The sequence below is a fragment of the Leptopilina heterotoma genome, unplaced genomic scaffold, assembly GCF_015476425.1.
Source record: "Leptopilina heterotoma isolate Lh14 unplaced genomic scaffold, ASM1547642v1 Lhet_51, whole genome shotgun sequence".
NCBI lineage: Eukaryota > Metazoa > Arthropoda > Insecta > Hymenoptera > Figitidae > Leptopilina > Leptopilina heterotoma.
The window spans coordinates 3,220,963-3,246,285 of NW_025111110.1; the positions used below are offsets into that span (position 1 = coordinate 3,220,963).

Consider the following 25,323-nt stretch of genomic DNA (forward strand, 5'->3'; position numbering starts at 1 on the left):
ATCGAGTCAAGTATTTGAATAACAATCGTGACCCTTTCTCATTTCAACGTCAGAGCCAATTAATTAACTTTTCACTGATGAACGTTTTAATTATCTCAAGGTCAAGTTACTTTAGAATTAGCAATTAATTAGAATAACATTTCTATTGACTTCTTTCTCTTTCAAAAATTAACAATTTCTTTTTTTAGAAAACCTTATTTAAATAATTGAATTTTTTTTTCAATTTTTCCCACCCAATATGTAAAAAGTAATGTGTTTAAAATGTATTAAAAAAATATTGGATGGGATATTTTAGAAATTAGTTTGTTTAGGATATGTCACTGTTAGAATACGTGATGCCGCTTGTAAATATTCTCCTACATTACTTGATGGATTGGAATAAAATTCTGTTTACTTTTTCAAAAAAGAGAATTTCGTCAAAAAGTCGTTTTATAATTATTTTTTAAGTGTATTTTATTTTTTATTATTTTCTTCTTATATGGTAAATTAAATTTCTATTCGAGATTTATTTACTTTCAATTTAAAACGTATTTTCTGAATCAATAAATAATTATTTATTTTCATCAAACATTTTGATTATTGATTATTTCAAATGCAAATTTTTAAATGAATAATAAATTATTTCCTTCGGACCTTTTTCTTTATTATTAATAATATTAATTTTGTTCGTTTATTAATTTTTTACTTAAGGTACATATTTTTTTGCGATTCAATAATTAATATTAGTAGTTTTTACTGAGTCTATATTTTATGATTTTTCAATTAAAATGCAAATTTTTGAATTAATAATTAATTAATAATTTCTATTGTATCTTCATTTCATAATTTTCCATTTAAAATGCAAATTTTTAAATCAATAAATAATTAATAAATTTCACTGCGAATTTTTATTTTATAATTTCCACTGGAAATACAAAATATTTAAATGAACAATTAATTAGAAATTTTTATTCAATCTTTACTCAATGATTTTTCATATTTAATTTGACAATTTTTAACTCAACAAATTGATTAATAATATTTATTGAATTTTTATTTAATTTCTTTTAAATTTAATATAAATTAGTTTTTTCTTTTTTTAAATCCTTTTTTCAAGAAAAGCCTTTCAAGACAAGCATAAAAAAAATTGTCTAAAGTTAAAAGACTATTTTTTCCCTAACAGATATCTATTTTCTTCTTTCTCTCTCTCTCCCTTTTTTTCTCTCCTTTTCTCCCACTCTCTCTCTATATATATACATATATATTCGATCAATTCATCTTCATTCAACGAAAATACAATAGTCTTAGCTTTTTACAAGTTCTTGAAATCTGGTCCACTCGAGAAAACTTTTCATTCTTTTCCCAACTCTTAGACTACTTTTCTTCCCCAAGAATTGCAGAAAAGAACGATAATTGTTTTGTAGATTCTTTAAAGGCAAAAAAAAGATAGAAAATGACGAAAAAAAAAATTGTGATTCAATCTTTGGAGAGTGAGAGAGAGAGAGGGGGGGGGAAGGGGACAATTTCAGCCACTTCAAGAATCGTCTTCTACACATTTGTATTCTCCTTGACATTGGGGAATTCAATTGCATATAAAGGCGCATTCTACTTTTGTTTTGTTAGTTTAACAAGGAGACCAGTTTAGCATTTTGTATGCACTTCATCTTCATACTCAATTCGACATGATCAAGCTTTGTGCTGTATATTTTAAACTAACTGTCAACATCTGCCTGCCTGCTTGCTTCATTTAATGCTCAGAGTTTCAACTTTTGATAGTGCTCTCACTCTATAAACATATGAATAAACTTAATCAAATTCAAATGCGTCTGTATAAATTTCTAACTTGAGTCATTATTATTAAAATGTGACATTCATTTCGGAATTTATATCATTATCAAACATTTCATTAAATGTTTTTTTTTATTTTTCATTCTCTATTTTTCTTTTCAATTTTCAAACTAGAAATTTCTTACTACCTTTTTTTTTTAAATAAAATTAGCAATTTTAAAAATAATAGAATTAAAAAATTTTCTAATTAAAATTTCTGTTGAAAACACTAAAAAAAATTCAATTTAGGAGAAATTACGAATAATTGCAGAAATTCAATTATTATTTTCAAAACAATAAATAAAATTCTTCTTATAAAATTCAACTATGTTCAAAAGTTGAAAAAAATCCCAATTATCATTATAATAAAAATTTCACAGAAATTCAATTATTTTCATAAAAAATAATTAAAAATTCTAGAAAATAATTGAATTGAAATGATGAAAATAATTTTTGAAGAAGTTAGAATAAAAATTTTCTTATAATATAAAATAATGATTTCATCAATCGGTAATCTTTAATTATTATAAAACATAAAGAAATCGATCACTCCCAGTCTTCGACTCGGAGCAATCAATATCTTCATGTTTTATAACAAATACTTTTATAAGTTGTTTAATTTAAAAAATGTTTGATTTTGAAATTTTTGAATGTCTTAATTCCTGTAAAAAATCATGTTCCTAAAATAAGATTAAAAATAGAAATTGTGCAAATATTTTTCTTCTTTTTCTAAAACAAAATAATAATTTTGTAAAAAAAATTGTGATTCATAAACAAAAATAATGCAAAATAAATAAATTTTCTATTTCTTAAACACAGTTGTTTAAGAATTTTCTAATTTTCCTTAGAAGTAAAGAACAAAAATCTGCATAATTTTAATTTGACAAAACATAATATTTAAGAAAATTTTAGTCTTTTATAAAAAAGAAGTGAAAAAAAATTCTTATCATTTCTATTTGTCATTACAATTTTGAATTAACTATAAAATAAAAATAATTATAACATTATTAATTGTTAATAATAATAAATTACATGTTGCGGTAATCTTTTCGCAGTTTGAAGTTAGTTGTTGTTTGCTTCTTCGTTTCTTAACTTTTGTATAATTTTCCTTTTCAAATATTTTCAATTTTAAAAATTAATGTACTGAAAATCATCGAATTGTTGCAAAGAATTTTATCAAAAAATTTTATAATAACAGAATTCTTTCAAAGAATTTTATTATTTAGTAAAATAACTGAATTCTCGCAAAGAATTTTATTAAAATTTTAAAAAATTCTAATTAAATTATTTTAAAGGATTTCTTTGAATTTTTTTTAAACAAATGGAGTTTCTTTAATAATTTAAATTGAATATTTTGAAAGCAATTTAATTTTATGAAGAAAAATTTTATTAAAAGTGAATTGAAAATAATTGAATTCCTTCAAAGAATTTCACTATTTATAATAATAATTGAATTATTGCAAAGAATTTTACTATTTATAAAAATAATTAAAGTGTTTCGAAGAATTTATTAAAATTTTAGGAAATAATTAAATTGTTATAAAGAATTTTATTATTATCATATTTAAGCAAATGGACAATGACGATAATAATAACGATAAAGGATTTTATAGAAATATTTGATAAAAATGAAATTTTTTCGAGAAATTCAATTAAAATTTCGAAAATAATTGAATTTCTTTAAAGAATTTTATTAAAATTAAGTATATTCAAAATAATTGAATTCATCACAAGAATTTTATTACTCTTTGAAAATAATTGAATTTTAAAATTTTTTTTCACGAATATACTTAAAAATTGCATTGAAATTAATTAAATTTTTATATAGAATTTTAAATTCTTGTTGAAATTGATTTTCATGGAAATTTTTGAAAATAATTAAATTCTTTCGTGTAATTTTATCTAAATTTAATTAAAAATAATTTAATTTCTGCAAAGAATTATAGTATTTATAAAAATAGTTGAATTGTTTCGAAGAATTTATTAAAATTTTAGGAAATAATTCAAATTTATGGGAATATTTTTAAATATTCGAATTTATCCGAGGAATTCAATTAAAATTGTTTGGAAAATAATTGAATTCCTGCAAAGAATTTTATTACTTATAAAACTAATTGAATTCTTGCGAAAAATTTTACTATTTATAAAAATAATTGAATTTTTTTGAAGGATTTATTAAAATTTTTTTAAAAAATTGAATTCAAATTATTATAGTTAATTGTTAATTTTTAATTTGTAAATTTTTAATACCTCCCTATTTTTATTTTATTTTTATTATTTAACTGTTTTAATTAATGGCATTTTTATTTTTATTTACAAAATCTAACAAACAGAAGGTTAAAATTTAGGTCAAAATTGACAAGTCAATGTGCTCACGAAACTTGACATTTTTAGGTCAAAAGTCATTTTAATGTTTTAATTACAAAAATTTTTATTTTTATTTATAAAATCTAACAGAGACAAGGTTAAAATTTAGGTCAAAATTAACAAGTCAATGTGCTAATGAAACTTGACATTTTTAGGTCAAAAATCACTAATAAATTGATTTAAAGAATTTTCTAACTTTTGGTAAAAATCCACAGGTCAGTAGGCGAATACAGCTTCAAAAATTAGGAAATGAAGTTTAGGACAAAATTTCCAGGTCAATATTTGAACGAAACTGGAAAATTTAGGTCAAAAGACACTGTTACCTAAGTTTAAACTTTATGTCAAAATTCACTTGTCAGTGTTAGAATATAACTTCAACTTATATGAACTTTAAAGCGAAACTATAAAATTTAGGTCAACAGTCGCTTGTAAATAGGTCGAACCCATAAATTTTAGGTCAAATTTCGAACAGAAGTAGAAATTCTTTTAATTTAAAGACAAAAATAATAGTTATTTTCATACCTACTTTTGAAATTAAGGTCGAAAGTGAATTCAGGTCAAACGTGATAGATCACTATTTTAAAATTTAGGTCAAAGTTAAGAAAAAATCTTATAGTTTACAATGTATTAGTTACATAATGTACATTTAATTCGCTTGCTTGTCTGAAATAATTTCTTTCTCTTGTCCTTTTTTTCGTTTTAGAAAAAAAAATTGTCATTCACTGGTGAGAAAAAATGTAAAGTTTATGGGTGACCATTTATTGCATGAAAATTGCTCACTTGAAGCACTAGATAAAATTTCAAATTTCCTCTCGTAAAATATTGATTGCCTGACTCAAGAGATTTTTCTACTTAACATTTGAATTGCGTCTCCAATGCCTATCATCACTTTTTTTCTACTGTAAAAACAAACAAAATTTTTTATTGACTAGACTATCAATTTTTTTATTTCTGTCAATAAAAACAATTGATTCGGGAATAAAACCTGTTTTTTTAAATTTATTTTATTTTGTTATTCGTTTGACTTTTTTTAAAAAAAGTTTTTCAATTACCTTCCAAAAAACATAAATAAAATATTATTTAAAAAACAATTCTTTAAACTAAATTAGAAATATTTAGAAAATAATAAATAAGAAATTATTATTTTAAAAAAACTGTTCCTTAATTTATTTATATAACTTGAAAAAATTTCTATTATTTGATAAGTATCTATAGTTTAAAATTTTTCCCAATCGAAAATATTATTTAAATACTACAATAGGTACTAAATGATATGAAAGAAAATTAAAAAATAATATTTGAAGGGAAAAAAATGATATTAATTGATGACAATTTTATATTTGAAATGAAAATTACTCATCGTCTATATATATATTGAATGAAGCAAGAAACAAAATTTCAAATTTCCGATCGTAAATTGCCTGACACGATTAGTCTTGGGCACTAATTTGCACGTCGTACTTTAATACGTTAATTATTATTCCAGTCAACTCGGACTTAAGCGCGCAGAGGACGAAGTGTATCACATTAAAATTTCAAGCCGCACAGATTGAATTAAAGAGGAGCATATGAAAAGTAATTAACTTTCTTCTTCCCGACGAAATTTCCACTGGCAAGGAACTTGATGAAAATTGAAAACTTGTTTTCTAAGATTTCATATAAAAATTCCATTCCTTCCGGGATGTTGATTTTAATTGAAAAAAAACTTATGTTTATTAAAGATTCTATTTTTTTCTCTCACTCTCACTCTCTCTTTCTCTTTTTCTATCTTCTTCTCCGTTATTAATTTAAAGAAACATTTTTTAGAAATTAATTCTTCCACCTTCTTAAATAGAAGTGGAAATATTTCTTGAATTCATTTTCTTATGAATTAGGTATGAAATAATTTTCTCATTAATAAATGATAATATTTTTTTTCATTCTGTGAAGAATCGTATTTTTGTATTTTTGTATTTTTGCGGTTTAAATAAACTACGAGTCCTAAAATTTTAGGTTCAATGTAAAAACATTTTTTATCCAGTTATAATTTTTTTGAAATTGATATTTTAGCAGAAAAGGCATAATTTTTCGAATGAAAAGAATTCTATTTTAAAACGAATCTCCTATTTTAAAAGCAAGTAGTATACAACAATTTTGGTCAGACTTTTATTGAGAAACGAAAAATCAGTAGTAAGTGTCTGCTTTGGTCAGACAAAAAGTATTCTGTTTTGACTCAAACACAACATATTAATTCTTAAAATTTTATAACAAATAGTCATATTTGTATTTAATCAGATAAAAAAATTGAATATTTCTCACGTCGAAAAATTCCATGGAAATACTCCCTGGAAATTCCATGGAACTTCTCCATGGAATTTCCGCGGAGTTTTCATGGAAATTTTGCAAATTTTTAATTTTAAAAATATTTTAACATTTCCAAAGTTGTCACAGGTCAGGGAAATTAGGGAAATGTCAGGGATTTTTTATTAAAGTACTGGAAAAAATTTAATTTAGAAGAAGTTACAAATGATTGCAGAAATTCATTTTATTTTCAAAAAAAAATTCTTCGTAGACATTCAAATATGTTCAAAAAATTTTAAAAATGCCACTTGAAAATTTCAATTATCTTTAAAAATAATAAAACTCTTCTCCAAAATTGAATTATTTTAAAAATTTTAATAAAATTCTTGAACAAAATTTTAATTATTTTCAAAAATTTTCCTTAATTCAATCAGTTTCAATATCTACTATTTTATAATAAAATTCTTCAAAAGATTTCAATTATTTAAAAAAAGTGTTGATAAAATTTTAAGCAAGCATGAAATTATTTTCATAAATAATAAAATTTTTTACCGAGATTCAATAATTTTTGCATGAATAATAAAACTCATAATTGAATTTCAATTATTTTCAATACAATTTTAATCGAATTCCTCGAAAAATTTAATTATTTCTGAAAATTTTATTAAAATTCGTCAAAAAATTTAATTATTTAAAAATTTGTTGATAACATTTTTTATGAGGATTCAATTTTGAAAAAAATTCATTTATTCAATAAATTATTTTTGTATTCAAAATAATTGAATTCTCGTAGAATTTTCTAATAATAATTGATTTAAAAATGAATTTCAGTTAAAATTTTATATAATAATTGAATATTAAAAGCATTATAGTACCTATAAATTTAAAAAAATAATTGATTCTTGAATAATTTTGAAAATAATTACATTTTTCGAAGAATTTACTTAAAATTGTATTAAAAATAATTGAATTCCTGTGAAGAATTTTATTATTTATGAAAATAGTTGAATTCTTGCAACGAATTTTTATTAATTTTTTTTTTTTAAATAATCGAAATTCTGTAAAGAATTGTATTATTTATGAAAATAATTGAATTCTTGCATCGCGTTTTCTTACATTTTTTTTAAAATTGAATTCATTTAAGTAATTTCATTAAAAAAATAAATTTGGAAAATATTTGAGTTTCAGCGAAGAATTTCATTATTTGTGAAATGTAATTGAATTCTTGCAAAATTTTTTTTTAAAATAATTACATTTTTTGAATAATTCATTTAAAATTGTATTAAAAATAATTGAAATCCTATGAAAAATTTTATTATTCATGAAAATAATTGAATTCATGTAAAAAATTTTATTACTTGTAAAAATAATTAAATTCTTGGGAAAGATTTTATTAAAAATTTTGTGAATAATTTAATTTTTTTCTGAAAAATTTTATGGAAATTTAAATTATTACAAAACATGAAGATATCAATAACTCCGAGTCTTCGACTCGGAGTGATCAATATCTTCATGTTTTATAATAATATTCTTATAAGTTGTTTAATTTCATAAAGGTTTGAATTTGAAATTTTTTGAAAATCTTAATTACTATAATGGAATAATAATGATGATTAAATATTTATTTAAAAAAGAATTTATTGGTGTTATTTATTGGTTTATTGTTATTTATTGGATTAATTTTATAATTAAAAATATTCGTAATTAAATGTAATAGAACAGTTTTTTGAGTATCTAATAATTTTTAGAGTGAATCAGAATATTCTTTAGGAAATTGCAAACAAGCTTATTATTAGACTCTAATCATAAATAGAAATGTTAAAATAATATTAAAATATAATCAATCAATCAATCTAAAAGTGACGTATTGAATCTTCCTAATTTATTTAGAACTAGTTCAAGGAAACTTAATACACAAAAAATTAATTTGAGGGAAGAAAAAATAAGTAGTAAAGATCAAATTAGGTCAGCCCCAAAGTACTAAATTCTTGAAATTCTAATACAAGTAGTAACATTAGAGTTTGATCAGACAAATAAAATTTAAATTCTCCTCATTTAAATTCAAGTAGTAGAAGTCAATTTTGGTCAGACTAATCTTAAAGCCTTGGATAAAATTAAAGCTGATTCAGTCGAAGAAAATAAAGAATTACTTTTATTCTTTAATATAATATTTATTCAAATCTCTCAAGCATTTATTTTTCTAATAGCAGTAATTTTAATATAATAATAAATTTTTTTCTATACATTACATTAATATATATGTACATAAATATCATTACAAGAGAAACATCTTGTGTAATGTAGTTTCAATGAACTCATAGTGTTGACTGATTTGCATTCTCACTTGCTGATCTTTTGTTGCTTGAAACAAAGCATGACAGTTGTATTGTTGCAATTGTTTCCACAGCAGTTTCTCGTTATAGAATCCATCTGAACGTACACGAGAGCAAAATCATTCGAAAAAAACAAAAGCAAAGTTCAATTCAGTCTGCGGTATGTTACGGTGATTCCAAAAAAAAAAAAAAAAAAGAAATTTTTGTTTTAATTCATAATACTGAAAATGTTGGTGAATGATGTCATATTGTCTGTTGAATTTTTTTTCTCTCTTTTTTTATTATTGTTTATGAAACTTAAATTAATTGAAAAAGTATTGTAAACAAGAGTTGTTGAATTAAATTTGTAAAACAAAATTTTCAGTAAAACATTTTTGTTTATATATTTTTTCGATAGGAGATAAAAAAATGTTTATGTCGAAAAAGGAAAGTTTGTATTTTTTTTTTTTTTGAAATGCGAAAATTAAAAGGAAAATCAATTTCACTTTATTAACGCGACTAATAGTGATTTGTATTCTACAATTATGTCAACCTTCTCGAACTTTCAGCGGCATAAATCAAGTTGATCTGCATTGTAAAATTTCCCCTTCACAATTTTTTATCGCATTTCATTGGCCTGAAATGGCTTGAAATTAAAGGGAATATTAAAATTGTCCAGCGTTTAATTTCAAACAATATCTAAAGAAATTAAAAACTATTGCATTTTTTATTTCCATAATTCTAAAATTTCCCATTTACTAATTTTAAATTAAATTCAAATTTTTTCCCCGTAATTTTAATTATTCTTCCGAAAAATATTAAATAATACCAACTCAAGAATTTAGCAAGAAAAAAAGTTTAAATTACCTTTTTAATTACAATAGAAATATTAATTTTTTTTTGTTTGTAATATTAATTACTTTTTCGAGAAAAAAAATCAGAAAATTGAAAGAAAGAAAACAGTTTAAATTAATTTTTTTATTTATTACACAGAAATGAAAATATTAACAATACATGAATTGTAAAGAGAAAAATAGCCTTACAAACCTATCGATTTGTTACACACAATAAAAACCTCTCAAAGAATGATAGGTAAGCAAAAAGGGTAAAGAAGCTTTCATGCAATTTGTGACCTTTGTTGAAAAGTTTCGGTGAAGGTCTCTTATTCCATATAATCGACAAAGCGGCAAGAGAAGATTCATTAAAAATAATTGGATACCAATGTAAAAAAGCCATGAGACGACTTTTTAAAAAATAAAGTGCAATCGAATTGCTCACGGGCTTCACATGAGATAAAAAAAGTGCTCTGAAATGAGACAAAAAAAAATTGTTAAAAAGATTGGAAAAAAATTTTATAGCAGAAAAAAAATATATTGTTTCATTAACAAATGTTGTAAATTTTTTTTTCATATATCACCAATTTGCAGAATATATACGATTACTGTGGTGGTGTGATGACAAATTTTTTTTTTTTGCCTTTTTTTGTCACTATTTTATGCAACTGTCACTGTATCACGATTTGAGAAAAAAAATTGGTTCAGTTTGTTTTGTATTGAAAAATAAAATTTTATTTTAAATCAAGTCTTTTTTTTTAGGAGAAAAAATTGAATTAGGTATAATGTCTGACTAAACGTGATTTTACTACTGATGACATGGATTTTTTCGAACTAGAGGGAAAGAAATGATTTTAATGGCAAATTGTCAGTAGTGAAATCAATTTTTAGTCAGACGAGAAACGCACTGAATTCTTTTTTATAATTTCGTCACATTTCATCACACGATTTGTCCGACTAAAGTAAGGCTTTTCTACTTGTATAAGAACAAAAATTGACCAGATGGAAAGAATTAAATTTTTCTAATTTTTGTTCAAGTAGTAGATATCAATTATGATCAGACAGATGATATCGTAAGTAAATTAAAGAGATTTAATTATGTATAATGTCTGACTAAATTTGATTTTACTACTGACGACATGAATTTTTTGCAGTGGGGGATGAAAATGCTTTTATTGTCAAATTGCTGTTTATTTTAAAAACGAACTTTTCCTTAAAATTAACTTTCTTATGCTTTTGACATGATAAGATTTAGACATTTAAAAGATTATTTTCTTATTAATAGATATATATTTTTTATTCTTTAAAGAAACATTTTTTTATACTTCGGGTTTAAATCAAACTAATTTCCTGAAAATTTTATGTTTAATGTAAAAATATTTTTTATCCATTCAAAACTTTTTTAAATTTGATATTTTTGCAGAAAAGCAACATTTTTCCAATAAAAAGAATTTAATTTTAAAGACATCTCGTATTTTGAAATCAAGTAGTAGAGAACAATGTTGGTCAGACTTTTCGTGAGAAATGAAAAAATTAGTAGTAAATGTCTGATATGGTCAGCCAAGAAGAAATTAATTATTTTAATTTAAAGACAAGTAGTAATATTACTAACAACAGTTAGTAACAGAAGATAAAGTTCGCTCAAAAAATAATCCTTTCATTTTCTGCTGATTATCGACTGTGGTTAGTTTTTAAGAAATGTAAAGTAAATTAATTTTGATGACCTAAATATTAATTAAAATTGTTCTGTCAATAGTTCGGGATCAGTAAACAATTTTTGTACTAGCAAACAGTAAACAGTAAACAGAAGATAAAGTTCTTTTAAAAATAATTTTTTATCTTCTGCTGATTATCGGCTGTGGTTACTTTTTATGAATTGTGAATTAAATTAATTTTTATGACCCAGATATTAATTGAAATTGTTCTAGTAATAATTTAGAACCAGTAGAAAATTTTATGACCAAAAATTCTTAGTAAACAGAAGAAAAAGTTCGCTCAAAAATAATGTTTCATCTTCTGCTGATTATCGGCTGTGGTTACTTTTTATGAATTGTGAATTAAATTAATTTTTATGACCCAGATATTAATTGGAAGTGTTCTAGCAATAACTTAGTAAGTAGTAAATGTTAATTTTAGTCAGACAAATGTTATCGTTAAATAATTGGAATTATTTTCAGTAGTATTTTCTACTTTGGGTCTAACAAGATATATATTTAATAATTGCACATTCAAGATTCAGTAGTAGAGTCAATTACTCGTCAGACAATTTTCTTTTTTTTTATAATTATAATACAAGTAGTACAAATTAAATTATATTCTGTCAGACATAATTCTTTTAATGCTGATACAAGTAAGTAGTAATATCAATATGTAGTCAGACATAAAGTTACTACTGAATGTATTTGTAAAATTTACTAATTCTAAAGCAAAAAATCAGTCAATTCGAATTAGTTTTATTTGTTAACAAATTGAAATTTCGAACAATACAATAGTTTCAAAATAAAAATATTATGATTTAATATAATTTTTGACGGCAACAATTGTATTGTATGAATGAATAATGTGGGATTTCTGCTTACGTGAATGTAATATTGAACGTGAATTTATCAAGCTTCCGCGTTTAATGTAATTACTGTTATGGAATCGTTTTATTGTGAATGAGGGCACAACTCTCCCTTTAAGTGGTTAACTATGTGTGCATGTGTGAGTGAGTGCGAGTATTAGGGTTGAGGTGAAGTGGGGTGGGGTGGGGGGGGGTATTGAATTTCTAGATACCTTAGTTAGACGCGCGTTATATATGGAGAATCTGCGATAGGTAATTGTTAATTAGCGGTAAAGGAAGAGCATATATACGCACTTGCAATAGTACGGCTGGTGGCATTACTGCCAAACCAACCAATAAATCCGCAGCTGCCAGACTGGACACGAAACAATTAGTGACGGACCGCAGTCGCCTGGTCGTAATTACTGCAGCGATTACGAGCGTGTTTCCGACCTAGAATAAAAAATCAAAGGTTTCACATATGATTCATTTTTTATAAATTGCTAGATATAGGAGGACTTTTGTGTTTTCTTATAAATTGTCTCTTGGAAAATTAGGAAAAAATTATGTATATATAATTTTTTTTGGCATGCAGTTTTTTCTAAGTATAGTAAATTGAGACAAAAAACGTATCAAAATAGTTGCTTCGCAACTATTATTTTATTACGTTTTTTGTCTCAATTTGATATCCTTAGAAAAACTGTGGCATATATTTGTATTGAGAAGGTTATTCATTAATATTTCTCACTGTCATTCCAGGTGAAATTTTAATTCAATTTTTTTTATCGGAAATCAGTAGTAAATGTCGGAAATTGTCAGACAAAACGTATGCAGCCTTATGATTCAAAAGCAAGTAGTGATATTAATATTTGGTCAGACATAAAAAATTCTACTTTAAAAGCAAGTAGTAGAAAACAATTTTGGTCAGACTTATCTTTAGAAATGGAAAAATTAGTAGTAAATGTCTGATATTGGTCAGCCAAAACGTATTTAATTTTTACATTTTTTATTTAAGTAGTTATATTAATTTTTGGTCAGACATAAAGTATTCTATTTTGAAAACAAGTAGTAGAGAACAATTTTGGTCAGACTTTTCATTGAGAAATAAAAAAATCAGTATTAAATGTCTGATATGGTCAGCCAAACGTATTTAATTTGATCAGCCATAAAGTATTCTATTTTGAAAACAAGTAGTATAGGAAAATTTTGGTCAGACTTTCTTTTAAGAAATAAAAAAATTTGTAGTAAATCTCTAATATGGTCAGCCAAACGTATTTAATTCTTAAATTTTTAATTTGAAGCAGTAATATTAATATTTCGGCAGACATAAATTATTCTATTTTGAAAACTAGTAGTAGAGGACAATTTTGGTCAGACTCTTTTTAAGAAATGAAAAAAATTAGTAGTAAATGTCTGATATTGTCAACCAAACGTATTTAATTCTTAAAATGTTAATTCAAGTAGAAAAATTCATTTTTGGTCAGACATAAAGTATTCTATTTTGAAAACAAGTAGTAGAGATTAATTTTGGTCAGACTTTTCTTGAGAAATGAAAAAATCAGTAGTAACTATCTTATTTGGTCAGCCATGACGTATTTAATTCCTAAAATTTTAATTCAAGTAGTAATATTAATGTTTGGTAAGACATAAAGTATTCTATTTTTAAAACAAGTAGTAGAGAACAATTTTGGTCAGATTTTTTTTTTTGAGAAATAAAAAAATCAGTAGTAACTATCTTATTTGGTAAGCCATGAGAAAAAATTAAAAAATACGTGTATTTTACTCCATATTCCTTCTGTTTTTCTTCGATATCAATCTCTTAAGTTAACCTCCAATTTTTTTTTTATTTTCTATATTATTCAATTATGCTTATGTAATTTTAAGTAGATTTCATTTTTAATTTTTTTTTAATGTCCTTTGATAGTTTTTATCGTAAGCTTGTTACTTAATGCAAATTAAATCTATTATTAACTTTACTACTTTTTACTTGTTTTCAAATTTAAAAAGTTTTTTTTTTTTGAATAATAATTAGTTCACTTTATTTAACTTTTATCTAATATTTCTATTTTACTCATTTTTCAAATCGAAATTATTACTTTGTCAAATTTTACAATTTTTTTATACTTTCTTTTTATAAATAAAAATTAGTTATTTTTAAATCAGTCTCATTTTTTTATTTGCACTTTAAAATTTTTATTGAACAGATTTATTTAAACCAAATTATTTGTTTATAATATTTGATTATTTTTTTTAGTTATTTTTCTCCTCAAGATTCGTTTTCTTTTTTATGTTCAATTACTTTTTTCTAGTTTTTTTTTGTATTTATTTTATTTTTTTATTTTTCATTTTTATTGGGCAAATATTTTAATCAAAATTATTATTTTCTCAATTTTGACAATATTCTGTTTATTTTCTTCTTTTTTACTAAAAAAAATAGTTTTTCTAATCAGTTACTTTTTAGTTGAACTTAATATTTTTTTGTACAAATTTTGTTTATATCTATAACAATTTGGCTGTTTTAGATTTGACTATAAGAATAAATTTAAATACAAATTAACTTTTATTACTTTGTTTAATTACTTCTTTTCACTAAAAATAAGTATTTTTTTTTAAAAAATCATTTTCTTTTTTAGTATTAGTTACAAATTTTTATTCAATATTTTTTGTGAAAATTATTACTGTGTTTCAATATTTAACTATTTTGTTGAGGCCTCACTTTTTTTAAAACTATTTTTCTATTTTTTTACAAAAAAAGTAGAAATTCCTGGTTTAAAATTTATTTCTCTTATCATAAAATCAGTTATTATTTTCAGTTGCTGCTTGAAGAAAGAAAAATCAGGAAAGATTTTAATACCAATTTAGTCACTTTTTTTTATATATTTAGTTAGTTATTTTTCAGATTACATTTTCTTTCTATTTCAAAATGCATTTTTCAATAAACATCTTTATTGTGTAAATTCTTTTAATCTGAATTATTATTTCGAAAAAGTATTAAAAAAAAAAAATTTGCAATGTATGAAAGTGTGGGAATTTGAATCTGAGGGATGGAAGGATTAATAACATCTGCATAAAGAGAAGGATCAAACATTCATAGATTACCCTCGAGCTCTGTAAGAGTTTTGTTTACTTTATCAAAAGTTCCCAGAGTAAATACACCACATAACGGATGCTATTATATGTTCTGAATACCACTTTTTTTAATATTGTCTTTAAAAAAAAAATTTGACAAAATAATTTGAATTTTTTTTTTAAATCATCAGATCTTTTTTTTCTTTTTATTTAATTAACTATTTTTATATATTCATTTACTAAATTACTACAAATTAAATTATATCAAAATAATTCAAACTTTTTTAAAACTCGCCAGAATTTTTATTTGTATTTATTTAATTAAATATTTTTATATTTATTTATTAATTTAATTAAAATGAAATTTAATCAAAATAATTCGAATTTTTTTTTAAATTAAATTTTTTTTATAGAGAATTTTTAACTAAAAGTCAATTTTCAATTAATATATAATTTAAATACATATTAAATTTTTAACTTTTTGCTATTAAATTTTTCTTTATTTTCAATTATTATAATTCAAATTAAGGAAGCAATCAATTTTCTATAACTAAAATAAATAAATTATATTAAATACTTTTGTTTACGAAACAAATTTTCCACCAGTAAAAAGATTAAAATTTTCCACATTATTTTGAATAAGAGAAATTAAAATTTTTAAAAATGGAAAAAAAACTAAAAAAAGTAAAAAACCAAAGAGAACTGCAGAAATTTATGAAAAATACTAAGAGAGAAAATGATTTTTGTTCTAAAATTCCTCCGATATTGATAAATCTTGGAAAATATGTTAAAATTATTTTGAATGCAAAAGAAGGTAACATACTGAGCCACAAATACGCATATTTCAAAATGCATATTTTACATTCCATGTCTGGTTGAAATATATGTCAAGGAGAATATTTCCCTGGTATTAAAATCTCACAAATTGAAAAGTGGGATAATGTCTTTGCGTCTTGCATGAGAAAAAAAATATACTTTTTATTTAAAAAAATAAGTATTATAAATTTAAAAAAAAAAGAAAACAATTTTTTTACTATCCAATTTTTTCTTATATTACACAGAATTGACAACTACACGTAGATTATTTATAATCGCTCGTATTTAATCTTTGGTAGCGAATTGAAATTAAATTAGATGGGGAAATATAACGATTCGAGAGTCAGCAGAAATTTATTCACCGGAAATTCAATTCTTATCTGGTCCTGCAATTACTATTATGCCAAGCAACAAAGGTTAAACCCATCTATCTCCGTTTCGTGAATCCAGTTGACAATGAAGGGAAGTTCTCGACAGTTGCAAATTAATTGCGCAAAGTCGCTGCGCGAGTTTATTGCTATTAGTACAACAATTATTGGAAATTAAATTCTTTTTCCCCGTCGCTTGAATTTTTCTTTTATGTCCTCCCTTGTTGTTCGATTAGTATACAATATTGTCTTATTCTATTCTAATATAATTGAATCAAATTTTATGTTTGAAATTTTCTTTTATATTTATTCTTTATTACTGTTTATTATTATTATTATTATTATTATTATTATTATTATTATTATTATTATTATTATTATTATTATTATTATTTTAATTATTATTACTTTTTGTTTTTATTTTTATTCTCTTACCTGTTCTTTTGAACTGATTTTTTTCATTTCTATACATACAATGTTGGTAAATTTTAATTATGTCTTCCAGGAGACGAAAACATGTTTATGTTGAAAGGTAAAAATAGAAAAGCAGGACGAGAAAAAAAAAGTTATAAATCGTTGGAAGGATTTTTATAAACATGAAGTGATTTTCACTGTGGAAGGAACTTTTGAAAATCAGAGAATATGAAATATACAGACAGTTGTGAGGGATTCCCAGGAGTTTTCTTGAGATATTTCTCTGTGAATTTTTGAAAAATTTCCATGACCTTGTTTACGTATTACTATATTGAGGAAATATTTTGCGTTAAAAATTCGAAAAATGGAAAATTTCTATAATTTTCTTTGATCTCTTTTTCACTGGAATTGAATAATAAGAAATTGACTATTACTGACAGTTAATCTCTCTTTTTCACTCAGGAAAATTTGTTCTGAAATTAAGATGAAAATTTCCCTTTGAAATTTAATCTGAAAATCCTTTAATTTTTAAATTTAATTTAAAATTGTTTATAATCAGGATTGCCAAAGGTATTAATAAAATTCCTGGCAAAATTTCAATTATTTTCAAAAAAATGCTTCAATTCAATGATTCTTAATATCTAATATTTTAATAAAATTTTCCAAAAGAATTCAATTATTCAAAAAAATTTAATAAAATTCTACGCAAACATTTAATCATTTTCATAAATAAAAAAAATTTCACAGGATTTTAATTATTTACAAATTTTTTATACATTTCTTCCCAATAATTCAATTATTTTCAAAAATAATAACATTTTTTACAGGCATTCAATTATTTTCATAAATAATAAAACTCATCCCAGAATTCCAATTATTTTTAATACAATTTGAATCAAAATTTGTCGAAAGAATTAAATTATTTTCACAAATTTTAATAGAATTCTTGACAAAACTACGAAAAAAAATTACAATTATTTTAAGAAATTTTCCTCAATTCAATGATTTTCAATATATATAATATTTTAATAAAATTTTTATAGAAGAATTTAATTATTACCAAAAAAAATTTAATAAAATACTGTGCAACCATTTAATTATTTACATAAATAATAAAAATTTCACAGGATTTCAATTATTTAAAAATTTATTATAAATTTCTTCGTATTAATTCAATTATTTTAAATTTTTAATAAATAATAAAGTTTTGACAGGAATTCAATTATTTTCGTAAATAATAAAACTCATTTGCAGAGTTTCAATTATTTTTAAAACAATTTTAATCGAATTTAAAAATATGTTCATAAAATAGAATTTAATTTTAGGAAACATTCAATTACTAAATAAATTATTTATTTTTGCATTTAAATAATTTAATTCTAATAGAATTATCTAATAAAAATTTATTTAAAAATTAATTTCAGTTAACCGTTGAGATTATAATTGAATAATAAAAGAATTGCAGTGTGAAGTTTTAAAAATAATTGAATTTTTAAAAGGTTTCAAATTCAAATCTTTGAAAATCTTAATTTTTCATATTTTTAACAAACAATTCTGTGGAATTAATTTTTTTGAAAAAGTTTAACATTCCGAATTTTTTTTTTGAAAATATTTGAAGTTTTTTATTTTCTAATATATATTTAATTGGAGAATTTCCAAATAATTGAAATTTTGTAAAATTGAATTGTAAACAAATAAATTTCAAATTCTCAAAGCACTTTTTCAAAAATTATTAAAATAAAAATAATAGATTTCTGGAAAAATTTTAGTTAAAGGCACTAAAAGAAAACTGAATTTTGGAGAAGTTACAAATTATTGCAGAAATCGAATTATTTTCAAAAATTTTAATAAAATTCTTTGCAAAATTTTAATTATATTTTCAGAAATTTTTCTCAATATAGATATTTACAATTTTAATAAAATTTTCCAAATGAATTCAATTATTTTAAAAAAATTTCAATTATTTTTCATAAATAACAAAATTATTCTCAGGAATTAAATTTTTTTCAATACAATTTTCAATGAATTGCTCGAAAAATGTAATTATTCTTAAAATTTTTTTTCAAAATTCGTCGAAAGAATTCAATTATTTAAAAATTTGTTGATAAAATTTTTTATGAGAATTCAATAAGAAACATTCAATTATTCAATGAATTATTTATTTTTGTATTTAGGTTAATAAATTGAATTTTGTAGAATTTGCAAATAAGAATTATTTAAAAACGAATTTCAATTAAAATTTTAGATAACTGAATATTAAGTGCATTACCTATATCATGAATTATTTCAGAAATAATTGATTTTTAAAAAGGTTTCAAATTAAAATTTTTAAAAATCTGAATTTGTTCATTCCTTTAACTAACATTTTTGTAAAATTAATTTTTTAGAAAATCGAAATTTTTTAAAACAATTATTTGAAGTTTTTGTCTTCTAATGTATATTTTATTAAAGAATTTACGAAGAATTCAAATTTTGAAAAAAATTGAATTTTAAACAAATGGATTTGAAAATTCGCAAAGAACCTTTACAAAAATTATTAATAAATAATTGATTTAAAGAAGAATTTTAGTTAAAAATTATTGTAAAAAATAATAATTGATGGAAATAATTACTCAGATAAAAAGTTAAAATTTTGTCTCTAAATCAGTCAAAAATCAGGGAAAAACAAAATTACTTTTTTCTATCAAAATCTTGATAATTTCTCGATTTTTTGTCTAAATGGAAAACTAACAAAATTTAAGTTTAAATTAAAAAAAAAAAAGAAAATGTTGACAAAAACAAAATTATTTTTTAGACTTGTATTATTTTCTTGTTGTAAAAAATTTATTTTAAATCAAAAAATATTTATTCTTCTTTTTCACTATTAACCTAATAGTATCAAAATGCAACGAATTGATCACAAAAATGTGTATCAAATCAAAAATTCATTTAAATTTTTCTCATCAATTTGATCCACTTTAGTGTCATAATTTAAGACTTTTAAGAAAATTAATAATTCGTTTTGAAGTGGTGAGAAATAGAGAAGGAGAGAGAGTGAGAGAGGGGGGAGGGGGGGGGGGGTTCTTAGCGCGCATGAAAAGTTTGAGTTCGGATACCATTCAGCATCGTGAGGGAGGTCAATGTAATTAATTTATGTAGACTATAGTAAACTACAAGACGCGCCAATAACATCGAGTCAGTCAAGTTTAAAGGACTTGCTTACAATGGTGACGACAATGAGGATCAAGAACAAAGCAGCAAGCGCAAGATCAGACCAGGAGGGTAGGTACTCGGTTTCTAGGTTTCGTAACTCCTCTCCAGCCGATTGATTCCATCGTTGCTCATCCGTGTAGCCTACGCTCTCGTTCACCATTATGCTTGTCCTCCGTCAGTGCACTATGATTTCTATCCATTCGTGCAAGATGTTTTGATCCTCAACGAGGCGATAAATCACATTTTCTGTCAATCCACCGCTTTGCCGAACAACTTGATTCTTGTAGTGCGCCTAGAAAACAGGGAAAAAAAAGAATTTTCCGTTAATTTTCTTTTTTCAATTTATTCACTTTATTTCTGGGCTCGAACCAGTCAAAGTATTTAAAAATACTGACTTTAAAAATTACGGACCAATTGGTCTGTAATTTTTAATTTAAAAAAAATATATAACCAGTCCGAGTCAAATGAGAGAATATTTTACTTAAAACTATAAATTCAATTTTTCATAAACTTAATAACTAAAAAAAGTAGTAAAAAAGTAGCTATCGAAAAATTAAACTTTACAACAAACAAAACTCGTTTTAGACACTTCACAAAACTGACAAAAATTCCATTCTATATTTTATTTTCCTAACTTTTTCCTAATTTTCATCAAAAATATTTACTTCTTTCTTATTCTGCTAATAAATTGAATTCATACAACCAATTTTATTATTCATTAAAGAATTTAAATATTTATAAAAATAATTTAATTCTTGCGAAGAATTTTATAAAAATTTTTAAATAATTGATTTCTGACTAATTTTATGTAGATTCTAATTTAAATAATTGAATTCCTGCGAAATTTATATTATTCATGAAAATAATTTCATTCTAATGAAGATTTTTACAACAAATTTTTTAAATAATTGAATTCTGTTTAGATATTTTTCGAAAATAGTAAATATTGAAAATCATTGAATTGCGAAAACTTATCAAAAATAATTAAATTTTACAAAGAATTACATTAAAATTTTTTGCAATAATTAAATGTCTGTGTGGTATTTAATTAAATTTTTTTTGAAAATAATTGAATTCCTAAAAAGCATTTTATTATTTATGAAAATAATTGAATTTTGCAAAGAATTTTATTAAATTTTATTAATATAATTGAATTTCCAAGAAGAAATTTATTACTATTAAATGTAATATTAAATTCTTGTGATGAATATTGTTATTAATGAAAATAATTGAATTTTGCAAAGAATTTTGTTAAATTGCCTCAAAATAATTGAATTTTCGGAATAATAAATTTTAGTATTTCTCTTTAATAATTGAATTCTTTCGAAGAATTATTTATGTAAATAATTGAATTCTTGGGAAGAATCATTTATGCAAATAATTGAATTCTTGAGAAGAATTATTTATGCAAACAATTGAATTCTTGGGAAGAATTTTATTAAAATCTAAAAGAATAATTGATTTGTTTCAAAAAAATTTAATTGAAATTGTATTTAAAATAATTGATTGAATATTTTTATTAAAATATTTTAAATCAATGTGAAAAATTTTAATATTTTTTTTGTAAATAATTAAATTTTTCCAAAGAATTTAAAAAAAACATTTTTTAAATAATTGATTTTTTCGATGGAATTGAAATTAAATTTTTAAGAATAATTCCATTTTTCAGCAATTCCTGTAAAATTGTATTAAAAATAATTATAATAATTATAGATGACCGAGTGATAAAATCCTTATCAATTCAATTATTATTTTCAAAAATTTTTAACTAAAATTCTTCTTTAAATCGATTATCTATATCAATAATCGTTGTATTCCAGTAATTTGTTTGCAATTTGAAGTTATAGTTGTTGCTTGCTTTTTTGTTTCCTAACTTTTTAATTATTTTTTCCTTTAAAATATTTTCAATTTTAAAATTAATGTATTAAAAATCATTGAATTATTCGCAAAGAATTTTATCAAAAATTTCGAATAATTGAATTCCTTCGCAGAATTTTATTATTATTTATCCGCAATATTAAACTTTTTCAAAAATATTAATTCCACAGAATTGTTAGGCAAAAATATGAAAAATTCAGATTTTCAAAGATTTTCATTTGAAATCTTTTCAAAATTCAATTATTTCTAAAAATTCACACTGCAATTTTTTTAATATTCATTTATAATTTAAAATGTTAAGTAAAATTAATTTTTAAATCAATTTTTATTAAAAAAAATTCTACTAGAATTCAGTTATTTAAAAATTAAATTCCAAAAATAAATAATTTACTTAGTAATTGAATGTTTCCTAAAATTCAATTCTATTAAAGAGTTTTATGAATAGATTTTCAAATAATTGAATTCTTTTGACGAATTTCAATTAAATTTTTAAGAATAATAACATTTTTCGAGAAATTCGATAAAAATTTTTTTTAAAAATAATTGAAATTCTGCTATGAATTTTATTATTTATGAAAATAATTGAATTTTTAAGAAGAATTTTATTGTTTATGAAAATAATTGAATTTTCGCGAAAAATTTTATTAAAATTTAAAAAAATTCTAATTAAATTCTTTTTAAGAATTTCTTTCAATTTTTTTAAAATAATGAAGTTTCTTTAATAATTTTAATTGAAAATTTTGAAAGTAATTGAATTTTATGAAAAATTACAATTTTCTAAAATAATTTAATTCATTCAAGTAATTTTATTAAAAAATAGAAAATAATTTAATTCTTTCGATAAATAGATAGTAGGTATTAAAGGTTTTGACAATAATTGAATTCTTTCAAAAAATTTCTTTAATTATTGAATATAATCGATTTTCTTAATAATAATTGAATTCTCTAAATTTAAATTAGTAAAAATGTTTACTTATTAGAATTAGTGACTGACTTTTTGCTTTCGAATTAGTAAATTTTACTAATAAATAGTTCTTTCCACTAATTTTTTAATAAAATTTACTAATTTAAAAGCAAAAAGTCAGTTTTTAATTCAAATTAGTAAAGATTTTTACTAATTTAAATTTAGAGAGTAATTAATAATTTTACTATTAAAATTTTATTAAAATTATTTATAGAAAATTTAACTCTTTTAAACAATTTTATTAGAGTTTTTGTAAATAATTAAATCCTTTTGATGAATTTCTGTGTGCTTTTTCTTTAATAATGCAGTTTTTTGAATAATTTTAATTGAAAATTTTTTAAAATAGTTGAATTTAACAAAGAATTTTTTTAACTTTTTAAAATAATCGTGTCTGTTAGTAATTATAATGAAATATTTGATTTTTTAAGTTTATTAAAATTGTTTTTAAAATAATTAGAATCCTCCGAAGAATTTTATTATTAATGAAAATAATTTAAATTTTCCAAAGAATTAACTTTTTTATGAAGATAATTGAATTCTTGCGAATTTTATTTTTTATGAAGATAATTGAATTTTTAGGAAGAATTTTATTAAAATTTTTGAAAATAATTGAATTCTTCAAAAGAATTTTACTTTTTATGAAGATAATTGAATTTTTAGGAAGATTTTTTAGAAATTTTAGAGAATAATTGAACTTTTTTGGAAAATTTTATTGATAATAATTGAATTTTTACAAAGATTTTACCTACTATTTTAAAAAAATCATTGAATTGTTTCGAAGAATTTATTAAAATTTTGTTGAAAACAATTGAATTTTTTGAAAAAATTTATTATTTTTAAAAATAACTGATTTCTTCCGAAGAATGTTATTATTTATTGCTTTTAATATTCAATTATTATCTAAAATTTGAATTGAAATGAAATTCATTTTTAAATCAATTTTATTAGATTATTCTACCAGAATTCAAGTATTTAAATACAAAAATAAACAATTTATTGAATTTTAAAATGTTTCTTAAAATTCAATTCTCATAAAGAATTTTATTAACAAATTTTTAAGTATAATTAAATTCTGTGGACGAATTTTAATAAAATTTTTAAGAAGAATTAAATTTTTCAAGGAATTTATTTAAAATTGTATTAAAAAAATTTAATTTCTGAGAATAATTTTGTTATTTATGAAAAATAATTGAATTCTTGCGAAAAATTTTATAATTCCACAGAATTTTTAGTCAAAAATATGAAAAATTTAGATTTTAAAAGATTTTAAATTTGAAACCTTCTCAAAATTCAATTATTTCTAAAAATTCACACTGTAATTCTTTTAATATTCAATTATAATGTAAAAGGTTAACTGAAATTCATTTTAAAATCAATTTTTATTAGAAAATTCTACTAGAATTCAATAATTGAAATGCAAAAATAAACAATTTATTTAGTAATTGAATATTTCCTAAAATTCAATTCTATTAAAGAATTTTATGAACAAATTTTTAAATAATCGAATTCTTTTGACGAATTTGAATTAAATGTTGAAGAATAATAATATTTTTCGAGGAATTCGATTACAATTTTTTTAAAAATAAGTGAAATTTTTTCTTCTGCTTTATAGTCGTTCTTTTAAAAAAATAAAAAAAAATTGGAGTAAAAACGCTTGAAAAATTTTTTTTTAATAAAATGCAATACTCGTTTCTATCCAATAAGAGAAGCTTAACTTTATCTTTATTAAAGTTACATATATATAGGATGTACATGTCAAAAGTCAAGAGCTTTTTTTGAATGGTTTCATTAGAAAAAATTTTCAACTTTTGTGGCATTCAATTGGATGTTTTCTGAATGAAGAATTCAGAAAGAAGATTCTACTGTTGCAATGCATCTCTTTCACAAAAGACCGCGAATGTAATGTCGATACTCAGTCACGAGAAATGATCAGAAAATTTATGTTTTCTTTTTCAATGTCATCGTTTCTTTTCTGTAAATCCTTTTTTCAATCGGATCTTGTCAAAACCCGCAAATGGAATATAAATTAAATTCAAAAATATCTATAATTTACTTTTACATTTAGAGTTGGGATTATTTAATAAATAAATAAATATTTGCACAAATTTTTAATTTATTCTTATTTATTTTTATTTATTTAAAAGGATTTAATTATTTATTTTTTATTTAATTATTTATTTGTTTCATTCATATTTATTTTTTCATTTATTAATAATTGATATTTATATAAACCCGAGTAAATAAATATATTATTGGTTTTTGTTTCTACATACGAGTGGAATGAGAAAAAGATATTTTTTTCCAGTTATTTTTCAGACAAAACAGTTTGTTATCAATTTTGGTGGATATATTTTTTTTGTTTGCGCATATATAGATAAATATATTTTTGGGGCAATAAATTTTCGACTAAGAATTGTCATTGAATTTAATGAAAAAAGAAAAAAAGAAAAAAATTTTTCCAATCTTCAAATCCCTTGTTCGT

General features: G+C 21.8%; 1 protein-coding gene across 3 annotated transcripts in view; it reads right to left on the bottom strand.

The window, feature by feature from the left end:
• LOC122507755 (octopamine receptor 1-like) overlaps positions 1–25,323 on the bottom strand; it is a 197,374-nt gene that overhangs the window by 12,446 nt on the left and 159,605 nt on the right. For all 3 annotated transcript variants that reach the window (XM_043620634.1, XM_043620632.1, XM_043620633.1), the window contains 2 exons: positions 20,010–20,291; positions 12,456–12,593 (listed from right to left, as the gene is read on the bottom strand). In XM_043620634.1, coding sequence (XP_043476569.1) covers positions 12,456–12,593; positions 20,010–20,159 — 288 coding nt within the window. In that variant the 5' untranslated portion in view covers positions 20,160–20,291. The remainder of the gene's footprint in view (positions 1–12,455; positions 12,594–20,009; positions 20,292–25,323) is intronic.